The sequence below is a fragment of the Colius striatus genome, chromosome 17 (genome assembly GCF_028858725.1).
Source record: "Colius striatus isolate bColStr4 chromosome 17, bColStr4.1.hap1, whole genome shotgun sequence".
NCBI classification, from domain to species: Eukaryota; Metazoa; Chordata; class Aves; order Coliiformes; family Coliidae; genus Colius; species Colius striatus.
Window position 1 is genome coordinate 15,231,534 of NC_084775.1, and position 17,975 is coordinate 15,249,508.

At 53.4% G+C, this 17,975-nt stretch overlaps 1 protein-coding gene across 2 annotated transcripts in view; it reads right to left on the bottom strand.

The window, feature by feature from the left end:
- The window catches only part of CORO1C (coronin 1C), a 49,945-nt gene that overhangs the window by 7,446 nt on the left and 24,524 nt on the right, over positions 1-17,975 (bottom strand). For both annotated transcript variants that reach the window (XM_062009592.1, XM_062009593.1), the window contains exons 2-3: positions 17,294-17,493; positions 6,360-6,482 (exon numbers count right to left, since the gene is read on the bottom strand). In XM_062009592.1, coding sequence (XP_061865576.1) covers positions 6,360-6,482; positions 17,294-17,488 — 318 coding nt within the window. In that variant the 5' untranslated portion in view covers positions 17,489-17,493. The remainder of the gene's footprint in view (positions 1-6,359; positions 6,483-17,293; positions 17,494-17,975) is intronic.

A 17,975-nucleotide genomic window follows, 5' to 3' on the forward strand; every position in this document is an offset into this window, starting at 1 on the left:
AGCTGCAGAGTCAGAGCAGGCTTATGCACCGAAGGAGGTGCCTTCTGTGGCTGGCAAGGACCAGGGAAGGCAGAGACAAAGCCATCAAGCCCACGGCAGCACCAGCCCTGCCAACACTGGCTGCAGCTCAGCACCATCGTCCTCGAGCTGAACCTGACCCACAGAGAGAAGAGTATTCACAAAATTAACGGGGAAGCCCATCAGCGAGCAATGAGAGCTCCCTGTAGGTAGGTGGCAGCATCGGAGCACATTTGCTTTGCCTTCCATTGTTTGCTTTTGCCCGGAGGAATCGCACAGCCCAGCCAGCCCCTGCCCAGCACGGGCAGATGCCAGCCCGGTGAGGCACACAGCCACACGAGTGGGTGACACGGAGCTCTGCACCCATCCCAGCTCCCCCCTTCTCACTGGGATGGCTGCTGCTCAAATCAAAACCTCGGGGATGCAAAGATCCCCACTTCAGCTCAGGGATTTGGTCCCCCCAGGAACAAGCCACCACGGGCACACAAGCTCACAGGCAGCTTCTCTGCAAGGGCTGAAAGCCTCTCCTTCTGTTCCTGCCTGATGGAACAGCCCTAGCAAGGAGATGACATAACCCCAGGCTCTTCCCAGCAGAGTGGAGCTGCTCAGCCTGGAGCAGCAGGATGGCACCCTGCTCCCCTCCAAGGCTCTGCTGGTGACTGCCACCACAGCTCACTCCCCGTGCTGAAGCACAAGCAGCCCTGCAAAAGGCAGCAAATCATCCTCCCTTACATGCCAAGCCCAGGTTACAAAGCCAGCACATTTTATAGAAGCAGCTTTATCTTCTTGGCAGTCAGGGAATAACAACCTGAGAGCAGCAGCAGCTCATAAGTGGCTCTGCTAAAGCAGGTACCTGGGCTTTGGCTGCTCAGTGTGCAGCTCTCTCAGATGAGCCCCCTCCAAACCCCTCACAGCTGTGAGTGGGGATGCAATGCTGCACAAAACAGGCACTGCCTAAAGCACTAAGGAAGCTGGGAAGAAAAAGGTTGAGCAGCTTGGCCTAGTGGAAGACATCCCTGCCCAGGGCAGAAGGGTAGAACTAGATGAGCTTCAATGTCTCTCCCCCAACCCAAACCAGACTGTGGTTCTATGGAGAGAGCTGGGAGACCTCAGCCATGCAGGAGGGGTCTGAAGCACAGGCACAGGAGGTGTCCAGCACAGCACAAGCTGCATCCAGAGCAGGGGCAGGGGATGCTCAACGGGAGCTGCTGTGTGCAACAGCTCCTCCTGGCAGGCAGATGCTGGGACACGGCTGATGTGGGGATAGGAAAGAGAAAAAACACCAAAACCACTTATCCACGGGATAAAAAGGCCACAGCAGCCAGGACTGACCTACACAAGCTGAAGTTACACCAAGGATTAAGCAGGGAGACAGACATCTGGTTATTCCAGGCTCTCGAGGAGCTCTCAGAAACAAGCCCTGGTGAACACAGTCACTTCTTCCTCTGATGGGAACGGTGTGAGTGGCCTGTCCCAGCTCACTCAGCCTCACTCTGGGAGGGAACCTTTGAAAACTTGAATTTATTCACACAAAAGACCCAGGTGAAGCACAAGGGACCTTCAGGGACAGCAGGAGTCTCAGAGCAGCTTCTGCCAACCTTCCTCCCTGCCCAGGGGCTGCTGGAGCAAAGGCACCAGGTCCCTGAGATCCCAGCTGCCTTTTCATAGAATCACAGAGTGCCAGGGCTGGGAGAGACCTTTAGAGATCATCCAGCCCAACCCCTCCCTGCAGAATCTCAAGCCAGGAATGGTGCAGGGGGCCTCTGTGCAAGCACAGCTTCACAGCCAAGGAACTCACACACCAGGAAACCCCAGGAGCACGTTTCAGTGTGAGCCAGGCAGTGCAGGGGGTGGCAGAGGGAAAGGAGGGGAGTAGCAGAGGCAAAATACCAACAAAAGGGACTTTTTAAAGCCTCTGAAGGACAGAGATAGACTTTTAAGGGAAAGCCCCTATAGTTTACAGCAGCTGCAGGCCAGTGTGATCCCCTGCAGGTTACAGAAACTACTGACCTAATAATCCTGCTTGGTATTACCAAAAACACCCCTCCAAAAGCAGCCAGGAGTGTGAAGGGTCAGGGGATGCTCCCAGGGGCCTGGCCCACTCATTCCTGGGCAGGGTGGGGACCTGGCTGCAGCGTGGGATGAAAGGAGACTCAGGGCAAAAGCAGGAAGGTTTGCTTTGGATGCCAGACCTGCTGGAGGTGAAGGCTCACAATGGAAACCTTCCAGTCCTGCACCATCAGCTGGACACCAGGGACAGTTTGCCAGCCCTCTCCCACTTGTGGGGGTTGCTGGGGTTTGGGTCTGTGCTGGGTTACTTCACAGTTACCAGGGCTGGTTTGTTTGTGATGGAGGAAGTGAAGTCATGGCACAGTGGTGTGTAGAGCTCTGGGTCTCAGAGGAAGAGCAGGAGGGGAAGGTTTCACACAAACAGCATGTGAGAAAGAAAACAAAGCCAACTTTTTCAGTGCTGGGTTCTTTATACTCTTTGAAGAGAATCCAGAACTGTCTGTGCACCAACCTGCAGAGAAGAGCCAGTCAGTTTGTAGCAGCATTCTGCCCTACCACTCTGTAACTCCCCAGGTTCACATTACCTGAGGAAACAAGTGAGTTTGAGCCCTGAGTTTTATCTCCAGCTCTGTCATTGCTGCAGGAAAAGGCTCTTTGTGCATCCATGTATTTTGTAGCTGCTCCCAGTTCACCCTGTCCTGCACTGCCTGCTGACAGCTTGGTGTTCCAGCTCATGGCAAGGGCTCTGCTTCAGCTTCTGAAACAATCTGCTCAATCAAATGAACTGTTCCCTGACTATTACTTGCAAACTCACAGAGTGTTCACCTTCTGCTGAAGCAATGCTTCCCTATCTGAGAAGGCCCTGTGACACCATCTACCAGCCTTTATATGATCAAACACTTTCCAGCTGAATTAAAGCCCCTGCAGTACTTTCCAGCCATCCAGCAGAATACCAAGCACCAGTATTTAAGTAATTCCTTATTTGCTGGCACCAGAAAGCAGCTCTTCAGAGAACAGCAGAAGAGGCCACAGAAGGTATGTGTGTGCCACAGAGCTTTAGAGAAGTCCTTCTGACAGCTACTCAGAGATGGAGACTTGCTGTCCTGCTCTTCTGCAGAAGAGAGAAACTTGGCAAGAAACCAGCAGCCAGGGCAGAGAGGCCATCACCTGCATCACATCACTTGGCTGATGAGGCTCCTGGGGCACAAGGGGCTGTGCTCTGGAGGACTGAGAACAAGGCACAAAGAGGAAATACTGAAACACTTGTAGACTCCCAAGCATTTCATTCTGTCTCGAACCACTTCTGGTGAGCTCTGTTTGCCAACTCCAAAGGCATCTGTTGGCTGCCCACTCCAGCTGGCAAGGGCGGGAGGGGGCAGAGGCCAAGGCAGGCCCTGAGGACACGCTGTGTGGGATGAAGGAAGAACATTGACCCCTCCATGAGCCCACACTCCCACAGAGAAGAAAGTGGGTGCTGTTTTGGAGGAGTCCATTCTACTTCTCCCTCTGCTGGGATCAGACAGTTACCAGCTTATACTCACAGCCACCATGACCTGCACCAGGGTGGTCTTGCAAGGGTGAGCTGTCCTAAGCACTGATCCTCCCTTTTTCTTCTCAACCTCCAAATAAGTTCAGGATGCATCAGATGTGACAGGAGAAGTAACCAATGCATCACCTGAAAGTGTCAGATCACACCTACCAAGTGCCTTTCATCAGCCACATCTCCATGCAGCTACCAGGAGTCAAACCTCCAAAGCTGCCCAAGCTGCAAAGCCCAGCAGCATCAGTAACACTCCCTCATGCCAACCCCTACCCTGTTCAAGGTTCATTTGCAGCTCACAGGGTATTTCTGCCTTCTAGGAAGCTGAGGTTCTATCTGTAGGAAAATGCTCCTAGCTTTTGCAAGGGCCAAGTTAACCTTCCTTGTGCAACACAAAGGTTGCAGACAGTTCATCGTTATGGCTGCAGGGAATCAGCCTCCTTCATCCCAGACACAGTGCTGAGATTGCATCTCAAAGCCACTCTCTCCCCTCCACTGCAATCAGGCTGATGTGGGTGAGATCTCTTGTGGCAGAGGGTAAGATTCTAAAGCCTTGAGTGCCAGGTCACAGATGGTCTTTAAAAACACACAGTATTGTCTTACAAGCAGCTGGCACTTGTTCAGAAGCCACATCATTTCCTCCACCCGATCACTTCTCATTTCACGTTGGCTAATGAGGAGTTCAGAGCTGATGAACAACCACATATGCTTTAAAGCAAGATGAGTTTATTCAGTGACAGGCTGTTCAGGAAGCAGAAGACTGCAAAACCTCCAATGGAGGAAAGTGAAGAAGCCAGGCTGCTGAATTAGCCACACCAGGACACAAAAGCAATCTCAATGGGGACGCTCCTTAGCTCCAAACAGCCCAGGTCAGTGTTGATCTTTACACGCTCTGCCTCTGTCCAGCCCAGTCCACAACTGTCCCAAATGATTTGGGATACACTGGAAGGGCCCAGCAGAGCTAAGAGCCTCATTTCCCATCAGACACTATGGAGGAGCAGCTTCACTCTGAAGGAAGCAAAGAGGATGAGCTAAAGACTGAAGTGGCATCACCACCACTGCTGGCACTTGGCTTCACTGCACTGTGAACCCCCAGCTAACACACACCCAACATCCTGCACGTGCTTGGTCCCTCAAGCACGGCAAGGACTCTCATTTCACCTCCCCAGCTGCCTCCTGCTTCCACTCCAGTGCCCCAGCAGCGGGTCCCACAGCAGCAGGTCCCACAGCAGCAGGTCCCACAGCAGCAGGTCCCACAGCAGCAGGTCCCACAGCCCGACACGCGGCTGCAGCTGCCCCACGGCGTGTGCTCACATGTGTGTCGCTCCAGGGACAGGGAGGAGGTTCAGCCCCTGCTTCTGTGCACAGGGAAGCAGAGGCCAGGGAGCAGACAGACACCCCCACAAACACCCCACCCCAAGGAGCTCCTTTGGGCACCTGCAGGCTCAGATTGGTGTCTACAGTAGGAGCGGTCGGACAATTTGTAATCAAACACTGTTGGTGTTTCTATACAATCCAATCCCTCTGGAGCCTCACAACATACTTGTCATTGCACTTGGATTAGAGACTTAATTTGCCTCCAAGAAGGCAGCTCTGGACCTCAGCTTTGCCGGCTTCTGTCCACGCTCGAGTTTCAGGGACTGTTCCTCCCGCCTCGCAGCCCTCTGGTTCCTGCTTTCTGCAGGAGCACAGCACTGAACACCACAAACACAGCAGCCTGTTGTTTTGTTTAATATTAAATATAGTACATTTTGTTAACATGCTTCAGCTTCCAAGACTGAGAGATCACAGGCAAGAGCTGTCCCAGGATAAGCCTCTTGGGATGAATCCCCTCCCAAACATTTTAACGACCAACAGAAGCAAAGGAATTTATCTGACATGATCTATAATAAGATTTCAATACAACATTCAGCCTACAGCATTTCTAAATATGGCCAGAGATCACTGAAGTTCTTTGGCATTATTTCATCTCACAAGGATTTCCTTTCACTCGTTCTGCTGCGTTTGCACCCCCAGGACTCCACAGCCACCCGCAGCAAGGTCGCCCCTTGCTCAGGGGGCTGGGGCTGAGGCGGGCTAGGTCTCAGGAGCAAGGCTGGCAGGTGCAGCATTTGGGTTGGTTTTTATTCACTTGTTTAAAAGAAAAAAAAGCCCTTTTGACATCTAAAGATAAATAAGCAAATGAAAGCATCACCTTTACATCAAGGGCTGAAGCAACTCTGAAACCTGCCGGGGCTTGTTCCCCTCCAGTCCCCACCTCTTCCCGGCAGGGTGTGTGATGTAAGGAACCACCTCTGCCTTCTGCAAAGGGCCACAAACCAAAACACCTCACCACTGGCTGCAGCTCTTTCTTCTCTGTCCTCTTTCCAGGCATCAGAAAAATCCCCAGGGGAAGGGAAAAGGGAAGAGCAGCTGGAGGAAGAGGCAGGAAGGCAGCGGCCAGGTGAGATACCCAAAGTGCCAGCGTGGCACTCGAGATTCTCCTCTGTGCCTTTTCAAACAGCAGTGTGAGAAGAAAGCACCGACTCTTGGGTCCAAATCCTGCTGTTAGGCAGGTAATAAAGCTCACTTTGCTGGTTTTGCCCCAATTTTTAGCTAGGTCCTGCAACCAAGAGAACATCACTTCTTGAGCCAAAACCTGCAGAACACCCAGGACCACTCTGGCATCAGCGAGGACTCTGCCTTGGTGTCAGAACTGGAGGTGCCTTCAGGAACACAGGTGCCCTTTGCAGCAGCATGTCTGGCAGGAAGCAAAGTGCCCTCTGCAGTGAGACAGATGAAGCAGACTCACCATGACAGTGCAGTCCTCAGAGCCACTGGCGATCACCTGGTCGTTGTGAGGACACCAGTCGATGTCCAGCACCGGTCCTGTGTGGCCACACACTGTTGGGTAGGACTTGTCAATTCTGCCTGTCTGAAGGGGAGAAACAAGAAAGAGAGCTGTTAACACTGCACTGAGCACATCTCTGAAGGAAGATGCTTCCTAGTTCTCCTTTCTTTATTCACAAGCTCATGACATGTGAATCATCTCAGGTATCAGCAGAGGACACAAACCAACAACTCTCCTCTCCAGCACCAACGAGCTGAAAACTCCCCACGGGACAAGAAATGTGCTCAGAGGCTCAGCACAGGAGGGCTTTGCTCCTCCTGGGACACCAGGATGCTCTGCTGCCCATATCTCAGCCTCCCCTGCGACATCAGCCCTTTGGGAGGAGGCCTCTGCCCAGCCAGTGAAGCTCTGGCTTTGTCTGTGCTTCCCGACAGTGGTCAGTGACAGCTAAAGACAACCAAGCTGAAACTTCAATGGAGGGGTGTTGCTGGTCATTGGATTTACCAAGACTGCTTGTTTCCATCACAGAAGTTACTCTCCTTACATGGTGAGTAGCCAGGCTCACTGCACCGAGAAACCTTCCAGAGAACAAGTTAATGAGATGTTCCCACGTGAGCTGAGATAAACCCAGTGATGCCAACACAGCTGCTGCAAAGACACCAGCTCTGCCCACCGGGTCCACGTGTTGCTGGAGCCCCTTATAATAGCCTGGAGAATCTGACACCCCCCCAAACTGCTGACACACTGAACACCTCACCCTCCTGCTTGGGAAAGGAAATAACCCCACCTCTGTAATCATCCTTATCTCTCTTGGTCAAGCCTTGCACACACGGGAAACGGTATCCACGCCACAGAGCAGTAGGGCAGGTTGAGCAGGAGACTCCTGCACTCTGCAGGGACAGAACTCAGATGCTGTTCTGAGGGGGTTTGTTTCCAGGGAATGCTGCAATGGCCTTTTTGGGAGTGATGGGAGAAGGGAGGCAGGAGGCTGAGGCTGGGATGGGGTTGCCTTCTCTCCTGTTTAAACAGGCAGAAGCAATGGCTGGCATTCCCCTCCTGCCATGAGGTGCTGACATTCCCCAGCCTGGGAGGTGACATCTCTCAGTGTGCCTCCTGCCCATCTCCAGGCAGAGACCTGTTCCCATCCAACCCTGCCCCGTGGACAAAGGACCAGAACAATGCTGGAGACTGGCTTTGCAAGGCTACTGACCTGAAGACCTCTACTAGTAACAAAGCCAAGGCCCAGACCCAAACTGACCAAGTGATGGAAACAAAACAACCACCATTCCCCAAACAGGCAAATTTAGGCTGCAAAAAAAAGGGCTGTTGTGGTGATTCAACTGCTCCTGAAACTAGAGTGAAGAGCTGCAGATGCAAAGGCACAAGGCAGACAAACCCAAAGCCTGTGTAATCCCTCCTGGATTTCAAAGCTAACACAGCCCACTGACACCTGGAGCCCACCCATTTCAATTTACCTCCTTAAAAGAAGAACCAGGCAGAGCACAGGTGCAGAAACACATTTCAGAAGCCACAGTACAGGCTAAACACCAACACAGAGCTGAATCAGGAGAAAGAGAGGACTAACAGCATGAGACACCAGCGAGTTCCTGCTCAGAGACAAACAAAAACTCAACAAAAACTCAATTTGAACAAATTAAGCCCCAAACTGCAGCTTTCAGTGTCCCTCAGGATGAACCTGAACAGCACGAGCAGCAGCAGCCAAGGGCCCCTGACAGCCAGCGACCCCAGGGACCAGGCACTGCCTGCTTGTGACCACCTAAAGGGGCTCATTTGTTAAACCAGCTCTGCTCACTCAACAGCCATGCTCCAAGGGCAGAGAGGAGAACATGATGGAGGCTCTGTGTGAGCCCACAGTGAGAGGGAGCAGAGGGGTCAGCACAGCCACGGGCTTCCAGCTCCCACGGGGCAGCGAGTCCCCTTCCTTCAGCAGGAAAAGCAGCAAGCTGGAGTAAAGCTCAGTCTTGTCTCCAAGCTGAGGAACCCGAGATGGATGCACAGGCAGGGCTGCTCTGGCCAAGGACAGCACACATTTCTCAGGCCAGAGCCACGTGGACCAAGAAGGAATTGCAGATGCACCAAGGGGAAGTTAAACTCGGCTGAGCAGAAATGTTTTTGCACCCTGTTACAGGTGAACAGATGCTTATCTGCATCAGCTCTGAAGTGCAGCCTCTTCCTGCCTGGATGTGCAGGGTGACAAAACCATTTCTGCCAAGAGGAACAGCCAGAGCAAGGAGGGCAGGGAATGGGATGCTATTTAGCAGCAGTGTGGGAGATGCAGTAACTCCAAGCGACCTCAAGTGTATTTACTCACAAAAACAACGCTACAAACCCACACAAGCAGAGTGCAAACAAGAGAAGGAAATGTCACAACAGCTCCCCAGGGTCTGGCAGAGGGAGACAGCGCCAGGGAAGATGCACAGTGCAGCAGCAGCAGCACCTGGGCTTGGGCACAGCACTGGGGGATCAACAGCAGGGCCCACAAAGAACTGTGTCAAAGCAGCAAGTGAGGGTGTGGAAAGACAGGAGGGGTGGCTGTAAAAGGCTGCTGTGCTGCTCAAAGCTGCTGCCTTGGAGAAGTTCAGCCACTTTCAGAGAAGCTTCTGGGTTGTGGTGAGAGACACGAAACTGTTCTCTGGGCACAGGAAACCACGGTGCTTTCCTGGACATGTTAACAAAGAGCCAGAGCTCTCCTGGGCAATGCTGCTAAAAACACCTCATCTGCCCCACTCCCAAACAAAGCCCACTCTGTGAGAAAGTGGGACCCTTCACAGGGGTTTGGAGGGGCTGTCTAAGGACAATAACCCGTGTCACCACCCCAGGAGCCGGCACATCTTCCCCTCAACCGCCCATCAGGGTGAGAAATGAGCAGTTTTAATCTCAGATCTGTTACTTTACCACCTCTCTAAGCCAATTTGGTGGCTTAGAGAGGTGCAGCCTCCAGTGCAGGCTGCCTGTGCTCTCCAGAGCAGGGCACTCTGATTCCCAGCATCATGGGGCATTAGCTGTGCAAAGAAGAGCTTTAGGAAACAGGATTTGATGGGCTTTGCCAAAAGGGAAAGACCAGGAAGCCTGCAAAGAAAACCCCAAACCACCCTGAGCAGCCTGTCAAACTACCAAAGTTGTGGCCTGTAAGCACAGTCCCTTTCAAAGGAGCAGCCCCTGCCACAAGAGCACCACGAGCTCTCCAGCTCTGCTGCCAAGGGCTGTGTTTTCATGCTGCCACAGCACTCCCAGGCTGGGGGATTTAGTGATTTGTTTCAAAGATGGAAACTCTTAATTAGTGAAGGATTATTTTAAACCTCAGGTGCTGATACACAGATTAAAATTACCTGGGAATGACTTGAAATCACACCTTCCTCATAATCCACCCTGGCTCTGGCTGAGCAACACAGCACAGGAACAGCCTTTGGAGCTCCAGAGCTGTACTTTATGGTAACAAAGTGAGCCAGAAAGGTGAATTTGAGGATTACTGTTCATATGACCAGAAGCACACTCAATATTCAGGTCCTTTAACAGGGGGTAAGCTGACCCCACCAAATGAATTCGTGTAGTGCTTTCATGTAGCCCAGACAAAAAGAGAGATGAGAAGAAGCTGTCATGGAATGCAGAAGGGAACAGAGAAGGAGCACAGGAAAACTATTCCTACAAGGGGTAGTTGTATGAATTCATTGGGCTGCTTTACAATGGCTTCTCTGCCACAAAAGGGCAACTGGCTGCAGGAAACAGCTCGTGGATTATGGCAGAGCTATCAGGGAGCACAGCTGCCTCCCCAGCCCATGGCTGCACGTTTGCCACTGCAAATGGGGAAGTGGCATCAAGTTGCACAAGCACCAGCAGCTCCCCCAGCCTGACTTTGCAGAAGTTTGAGGAAGGAAATGTGGCCACAACTGCAAAGTCTCAAACACAAAGTGGCTAGTGCCTTCGCTACAGAAAAGGATTGCATTTTCCTTAGCTAAATCGGGCGTTTTCCTCCCCACAAGTGGCAGTTTCAGCAGGCCCAGCTGGGGGAAGCTGAACATGCTCTGGCCACTGAAGCTCCAGCTCTGGTTGCCACAGCTGGCCAGGCAGGAGGCAGCTGGGAGGAAGGGCTGCAGCGGGGTCTAATGGAAGCGCCTCGCTCTCTCGTGACCGTGACAAACAGCCATTAGTCACCCAGCAAACCAATCAAGGCATCCATAACTAATTAGGATGATTATGAAAAGTGTGAGTCCCCAAAGGCCTACTGCAATGGCATGCACTGGGAGACTTTAAGGCATTCAGATGACATACTGCTTTCAAACCACACCACCACGAACATTGCTTGTGCCCTCCAAAAACTCCTCAGCAACGCTCCTGGTCTCGTTTTATCACCTTGACAGCTGCAAGGCTGTGACATTACAGTAGACTCTACAGGCTGCTACAGAATAGAGACAAAGGTCCTTGTTCTGGAGAGCCCAGACCTAAATGGATGGACAAAGAGGAGGGAAGAAAAAGAGCAGCGACAGACAGGAACCCTGCACAAAGCCAAGCCAGCCCCAGCAGTGGGAGCAGGGCTTTACAAGCCACAGCACTGCCTGGCCCCAGCAGATCTGGTGCACTGTTTGGAGGGGTCTGGGTGTGTAGGGAGGCAGGTGGAACAGGCAGCAGTGGTGAGGTTGGTCTCACAGCCCTTGGAGAGGAGCTGCAGCAGCTGGGGGACATCACGGCGTGAGGCGGGTGCTTGCAGGAGCTGCTTGTAAGTGCAAGGATGCTTCCCACTGGAAAACAGGTCTGTTTGTCTACAGGATCCTCCACAGAATTAGTTGTGACCTTCAGCTACTCCCATGCTGGCTTTAAAAAGGAGAAAAGAACCCAACACAAATAGCTCTCCCCCAAAACCAACCTGCCAAGTGGCATCACCCAGAGCTGGATGTGCAGCACAGCTCCACCAGTTCAGCTCAGATCAGTCCAAGGTTGCAGAGCAAAGCTCTGAACACACTTCAAAATCCCATTTCAGCCTCAGCTAACTTCTAGCTGAGGAAGCCCTTTGGGCAGAAGATGCAGATTCAAAACACAGAGAGCTGTTGTCCAGAAATGACATTACAATTACCAAGATACAGGGTCACTCTTCTGTCTCTGCAGGGTGACTTCTCAAGCAGTCAGTGTAACAGGCACACTGCTTTGCCAGCTGAAGGAAAACTCATCAGTGCCCCAAAAGTTTAAGGTTCTGGGATGAAGTGGTAAAGCCTCACTGAGGTTCAGGGGCCAGTGGAAGATGAGCACCCATGATGAGACAGGAGAGGTGCTGAGCATCACCCAGGAAGGATCCAGGGGGAACAATGACCTCGTGTCACCCAAACACACTCATCAGGTGACCTGGGGCTGCAGCATCAGCCATGGCAAAACACACTAGGACCAGGACAAAAGCAGATGGGGAAGGAGGAGACAGAAGAAAGTCTGGACAGATCCCAGGGAAGAAGCTGCTCTAGTCCAACTGTGTCTGGTGAACTCACCTTTTGTCTCTGGACTTGAAAGATTTCAGTTTAGGTGGGAGGTTTAAGCAGCTAAGCCAGGATTTACCCTCCATCCCAGGCCCATCCACAGCCTTGCTCTGAGTGTGCTTGTGTGGCTGGTTTGCATGTTTATGTTTGTATCCCACATCAACCAGGGACATTATGGAGGCAGCCACCCAGGAATTCATGCTCCTGGTAAAGCAATGTCAATTTTCACCTGGATATTGGACAAATACACGAGTTCCAGGGACTTACTCCACTCCTCACACTCTGCTTCAGCCTCGGTGCACAGACAGGCAGGCAGGTGTGGATCCTGCCTAATGCTCTCCAAGGGCAACAATCTCTCTTCCCTACCTGCTTGCAGACAGCACTATTGAGCACAGCTTCCATCTTCATTTCTGAACAAAGCCTCAGACCTGCAGCAATAATTGTACAAGCCATTGGTTGACTCTAAGACAGGGGACAGGATTTGCTGCTTGCTTTCCTAGAGAAAGGAGATTTAATAGCCACTCTCTCCTCCCTGGCACCTGGAACCTGGTGATCCTTTGGAATCAAACTGACAGTGATAAACTTTCTCTTTTTTTCCCTTAAAATGAGCTGCACAGCAGCCCAAAGCAAGGAGAAAATAACCCCTTTTCATTTGTACCCTTCCATCCACACTCTAGCTAACAGGGCTGGGAGGGCTGAAGGAACACATCCCAGCAGTGCCTCCTGAGATCATTTCAGACTCAGTTCAGAGAAAAGGGTGTTGTGGGGTTTTATTTTTACAGTTCTTCCTGGAGGAATAAGAACCCAGAACAGCTGATTAACAACTTACATATGCCAGGGTTGAACACCAAGCCATGCCACTTGCAGAGCAACATATTCCCTTGAGAAGATCATTCCTGAGGTGTGCACTCACCCCCACCCACGTGCCAATGGCCTCCCAGGGCACCCAGCTGATCACAGCTTTGGTAGGAATGCTGCCTATGGGAAGGGAGTGCAGGAAGTCAGGCACACCAGTGGAAAAGCTCATATAAGCTGTATGCAAAGGGCACTGAACAACAGCCTTGTGCAGCATGTCTCTGGGCTGAAGGCACCCTTCTAGATGAACTCAATCAACATGGAATCCTTTGCAGCAGCTTTTTCCTTTGCAGATACAAACTCAGGGGGTTTTCTGAGGAGGGAATAAACCCCTCCAGTTGTGCTGCAAAGGAGACCCAGCACCAGAACCGTGCAGTAAGTGCAGGTGTTTGCAAGTCCCTTTCCACAGCACATCAAGAAACTCAACAACATTTTAATCTGGGCTGTAGAACGGGGATCACTCATCGAGTTGGGTGAGTAGATCCCTCCCAACCCCTTCTCCTTTGAGGAGGAGACTTTGAGAAGCTGCCTTGCTGTTTCCATTATCATCTGAAGGGAGATGAGCCCACTGAACTGCCCAGCCAGGGGCACGGCCCTTCCTAACGGCACTGTGGAGGACAACCCACAGCCCTGAGGTCATTCTGCTGGGGATGGCAGAAGAGAAGATAAGGCTACCACCTGAGCACCCAGCAAGCCACCCAAGCTGGGCTGAGAGCTGGAGAGCTGCAGGGGTAGAGCAGAACATCCAAATCTCAGCCCTTGCACAACAGTGTTGTGAAAGCAGCCGACCTGCCAGTCGAGCTGTGCAGCGAGAGCCACTGCACACACCCACCCTGCTCACACTGCACACCTCCAGGGATCCAGGCAGGGCCATTGCTTCTGCCCTCACCTGCCTGCCTCTGCCTCCATCCCCCAAACACAACCACTACCCTCTCTGCTGGAGGGCATCTCCAGACAACCTGGCAGCACATGCCAGAGCCAGCAAAGGCTGAGGCACGCAGCACTGCATGGAGGAGCTTCACCCTGGACTTGCCTCCCTGTGCAACCTACTATTTAGCCTGGGATAAGGCTCAAAGAAAACCAGCTCCTAATGCCTGCAAGCTTCTAGTTTAGGGGCAATAAGCCACACTACTGCTTTGCTCAGTACCAGTCACCCATAGTCCAGAGAGAGCAGGCCAGCTTTCAGTGCTTTTCCCTAGTGTGTACAGTTAATGCTGAATGGCTTGACTCTTATCATCTGTGCACCATCAATTGACATAAATTACAGCTTTTTCAAGAGCTGTGGTTCACTCCAAGGGAGGCCATCTCTCTGCAGACCCTCCAACCTCTGGGAACTGCAATTTCCAGCAGCTCAGGACGGTGGCCACGGCTCTGGCTGGAGCATGGGAATGGTGAGTTCCTGGCAAAGCCCCTGCACATGTGCAGGAGAGAAAACAGGAAGCTCAGACAAAGCCCTTCCACAGCCAGCAAAGCTGCTCCTGCTGCTGCTGCACACTGGGGGATGGATGGAGGGAGGATTCACGGATGGAAGAGGGCTGCAGGCTGCATCCCCACACAGAGCTGCCAGAGTTGTGGCTGGAAAAGCCCTTGGAGCTGCTGCAGTCCCTGCCCAGCCCAGCACTAACCCCTGGCCCTCAGCACCTCCATGGCTTTGGGACCCCTCCAGGGCTGGGCACTCCCTGGGCAGCCTGGCACAGGGGCTGATAAGCCTCTCAGGGAAACAGTTCTGCCTCAGCTCCAACCTCAGCCTGGGGCAATTTGAGTCTGTTTTCTCTTGTCATTCATTGCTGGGGAGGAAAGACCAAGCCCCAGCTCCCTGCAGCCTCCTGTCAGGGAGCGTCAGAGAGTGCTGCTGGCTGCCCTCAGCCTCTTCTCCAGCCTCACCACCCCCATTCCCCCAGCAGCCCCTCAGTGCCGTCACCGCAGCGAGACGCCCAGCACCAGCACCGGCCCCAGCGCGGCGGTGTGTCGGTCGGTCTGGCCGCGCTGGCAGCGCCGCGGCAGCTCAGGGGTTAAGTCGCGCCACGCGGGTCGCCGCGCGCCCGCCCCCCGCCAATCAGCGCGCGGGCGGCCGCGGGTCGCGAGCGCCGCCATGCCCATATAAGGTAAAAAGCGGCGGCGGCCGCCGCAGTGGCGCAGCGCCGGGAGCGCGCGCCGGGGCGGGGCCGCGCGGGAAAGGGGTGGGGGGGGGCGGCGGCGCGCGCTCCCCGGTGCGGGGTCCCAGAGCCCTTCATCCACCCCCCCCCCAAACACACACAGACACAGCGCCCGGCTGCACAGAGCCAAAAAGCCAACGTGACCCACGTCGTCCCGAACCCGACCCCGCTGCACTGCAACTCGGGAAAGGGGAAAAGGAAAAAAACGCTCAAAATGAGGGAAAAAACCCTTGTTTCTGTCACTTCCCGCGGGCACCCCTCAGCGAAGGTCAAGCCACGTGAAAAGTCACCCAGAGCGAGGCAGTGGGGCAGGGTGCGGTGGTTTTTAGGAAGGGCATCTTCCCTCCCCACAGCTGACAGCCCCCTGTGGGTTTTTACTGCTCAATTTTAAAGCCACACCAAAAGCATGGTTTGAAATTGAGCACTTTTTTGGGGGGGTTCTATTCCACCCCACCTGAATACAACAGGGAGGATCTCACTGAGGGAACTCTGCTAAATGGGCTCAACCAGCAATCACAGGGTGGTGCTGGAGGAGCTGACATCTCATCAGCACAGGCGGAATGAGGAACGCAGGAACTGTCTAAAGCAAAGCCAGCAAAAGAGGCTGCACTGCAGGAGAATGAAACCACCCCAAAAACACGTCAGGCCAACGGGGTTTGAGGAGCTGAGCTCCTCCAGCTTTGCATGAAGCCTCCTCCACATCAAGTGGCTGCGTGAGACAAGGTGAGGGACGTCACTGAGGGCACAGCACGGATACAGGGGAGGGTGGGAGGAATAACTGAATGAACACTAAAAAACCCCAAACACAAAATGGCAGTTGGAGATGCAGAAGGCCAGGGACTGAGAAAACACTGGGGAGGGTTGTGCATCCTCTGCCATCAGCACTGGACTGTGCCGTGATGCAAGACGGGCTGCGTTGAGCAAGGCCTTTGGAACGGTGACCTGTGCCATGGTGTGTGGCTTGGGCAAGAGCAGGGCACATGGCCCACAGCTGAGAGCAACACACACCACTTGCAGAGGAGGGCTGTTAATCAGATGAGCAGAAGGGAGAGCTGTTAAAGGAGGAAGGGGCTCGGTGTGGCAGAGGAAGGAGTGAGAACTCGCTGCCTCAGCTCCTGTAACACACTTGCTGGGTTGGAGTCTGGTCACTAATTCTATATATAAACAGGGCAGATCTGCAAACAGAGCTCAGGACAAAAAGGACAGGGCTGATGACAGGCTGAGGACATGTTAAGTGTATGGTTGAGGGAAGCTTGAGGGTCACAAAGAAAACGTTACAGAAAAAGCCTTTGATGGGAAGGATTTGCTGGTTAAGCCCCAGAACCTGAGGTGAGAGCACCACTCCCCAGCGAGGGGGGGACAAAGATGCTCTGCAGCTTTTCCTATGCAGTGTCAGGGGGCAGCATTTCCATTTGAGAAACTGGCTCCTGTTCATTTTTATGCCAGGAAGGTTTCTGTACCCATCTTTTTCAGCCTCTCTCCAAACCTTTGATCCAGCCACTCTCGTGGCTGATGGACGGGAACCTCACTTTGCTGAGTGTTGGGAAAGCACACCCCTGGAGTTCTACAAATGAACAATAAGGGAAAGAAGGAGAGTGGGCTCACTGAAATACTGTTTATTGGAGCCTTGGCTGCATTTTGCACAGTAGAGAACATAAGGAGGGGTTCCCTGCCTAAGACCAGATGAAGTCCCTGTCCTCGGTATGTCGGGTGCCAGGGGATAAAAAGCTCTGGCTGAAAGCCTGGAGACAGTGCTGAGGTTTGGGAGAGCTGCAGGGAAGCTCAGAGGAGCTGTTGTCTTACTGAAATTATTCTTCTCTTAGGCTGTATAAAGTGACTGAAGGGGCTGGTAGCAGCTTAGAGCAGCACAGATGCCAGTCCCACTCATTCCTTGGCATCCAGCTGACATGGGGCTGCAAGGAGCAGTCAGGTTCAGGTGCATTCCTGAATTAAGTCATACAGAGATCCAAAAGCCAGAGCCCTGGCAGTGGGAAAACCTGAGCACTGCTATCACAAATGAAGAGGCTTCATCAGGAGTATGATTCTACATCAAAACTTCCGCCAGATGGAAGGGGTTGGAAGGGACCTTTAGAGCTCATCCAGTCCAACCCCCTGCCAAAGAAGCTCCCACCTAGCTCAGGTCACACAGGAACGTGTCCAGGTGTGTTTTGAAGCCCTCCAGAGAAGGAGCCTCCACACCCAGCCAGGGCAGCCTGTGCCAGGGCTCCCTCAGCTCAGGCAAAGTCCTTATTGAACACACAAGGAGCATCCCCATGACTCCAGAGACATGAGACGGCTCCTTCCACGGCACCACCACGCCACAACAGACACTTGACAGCTATTCACAACCACAGCCCCCCAACAACAGCCCAGCTGAGCAGGTACCAGCCAGAGCAGCACCCACCTTGTGCAAAGGCAGCACGAGGAAGGCGCCGCCGCCGCTGGCATCCACGATGATGGCCACGAAGCGCGGGTTGACGGCGCAGAAGGAGCTGTCCCAGGTGACGCGCGACACGCGGATGTCGTCGTAGCACTGGTCGTTCTTCACCGCCTGCCCGAACACGTGCCGGAACTTGCTCTGTCGTACCACTCGCCTCATGGTGTCTGCAGGGGAAAGGGAGGGCAGAGACATGAGTGACAGCTGCAGAGACCCCAACGAGGAGCTCCACGGGACCCTCTCCTCTGCCCCAGCACTCCGCTCCCAGCAACGTAGAAAGAGGGTCACTGGCTGTTCCTGCAGCTTGCTTTAGACCTGCCAAGTGCCAAAAGCCAGTTTGGCCTTTTCTTTGGGCTTGGGGGAGGCTTAAAATGAAGTTTCACCAGACACCCTGCATCCTCACACCAGACACCCCGCATCCCCACACCAGACACCCCGCATCCTTACACCAACACTCTGCATCCCTACACCAGACACCCCGCATCCTTACACCAACACTCTGCATCCCTACACCAACACCCTGCATCCCTACACCAGACACCCTGCATCCCTACACCAGACACCCTGCATCCCTACACCAGATACCCTGCATCCCTACACCAGCACCCTGCATCCTCACACCAGATACCCTGCATCCCTACACCAGCAC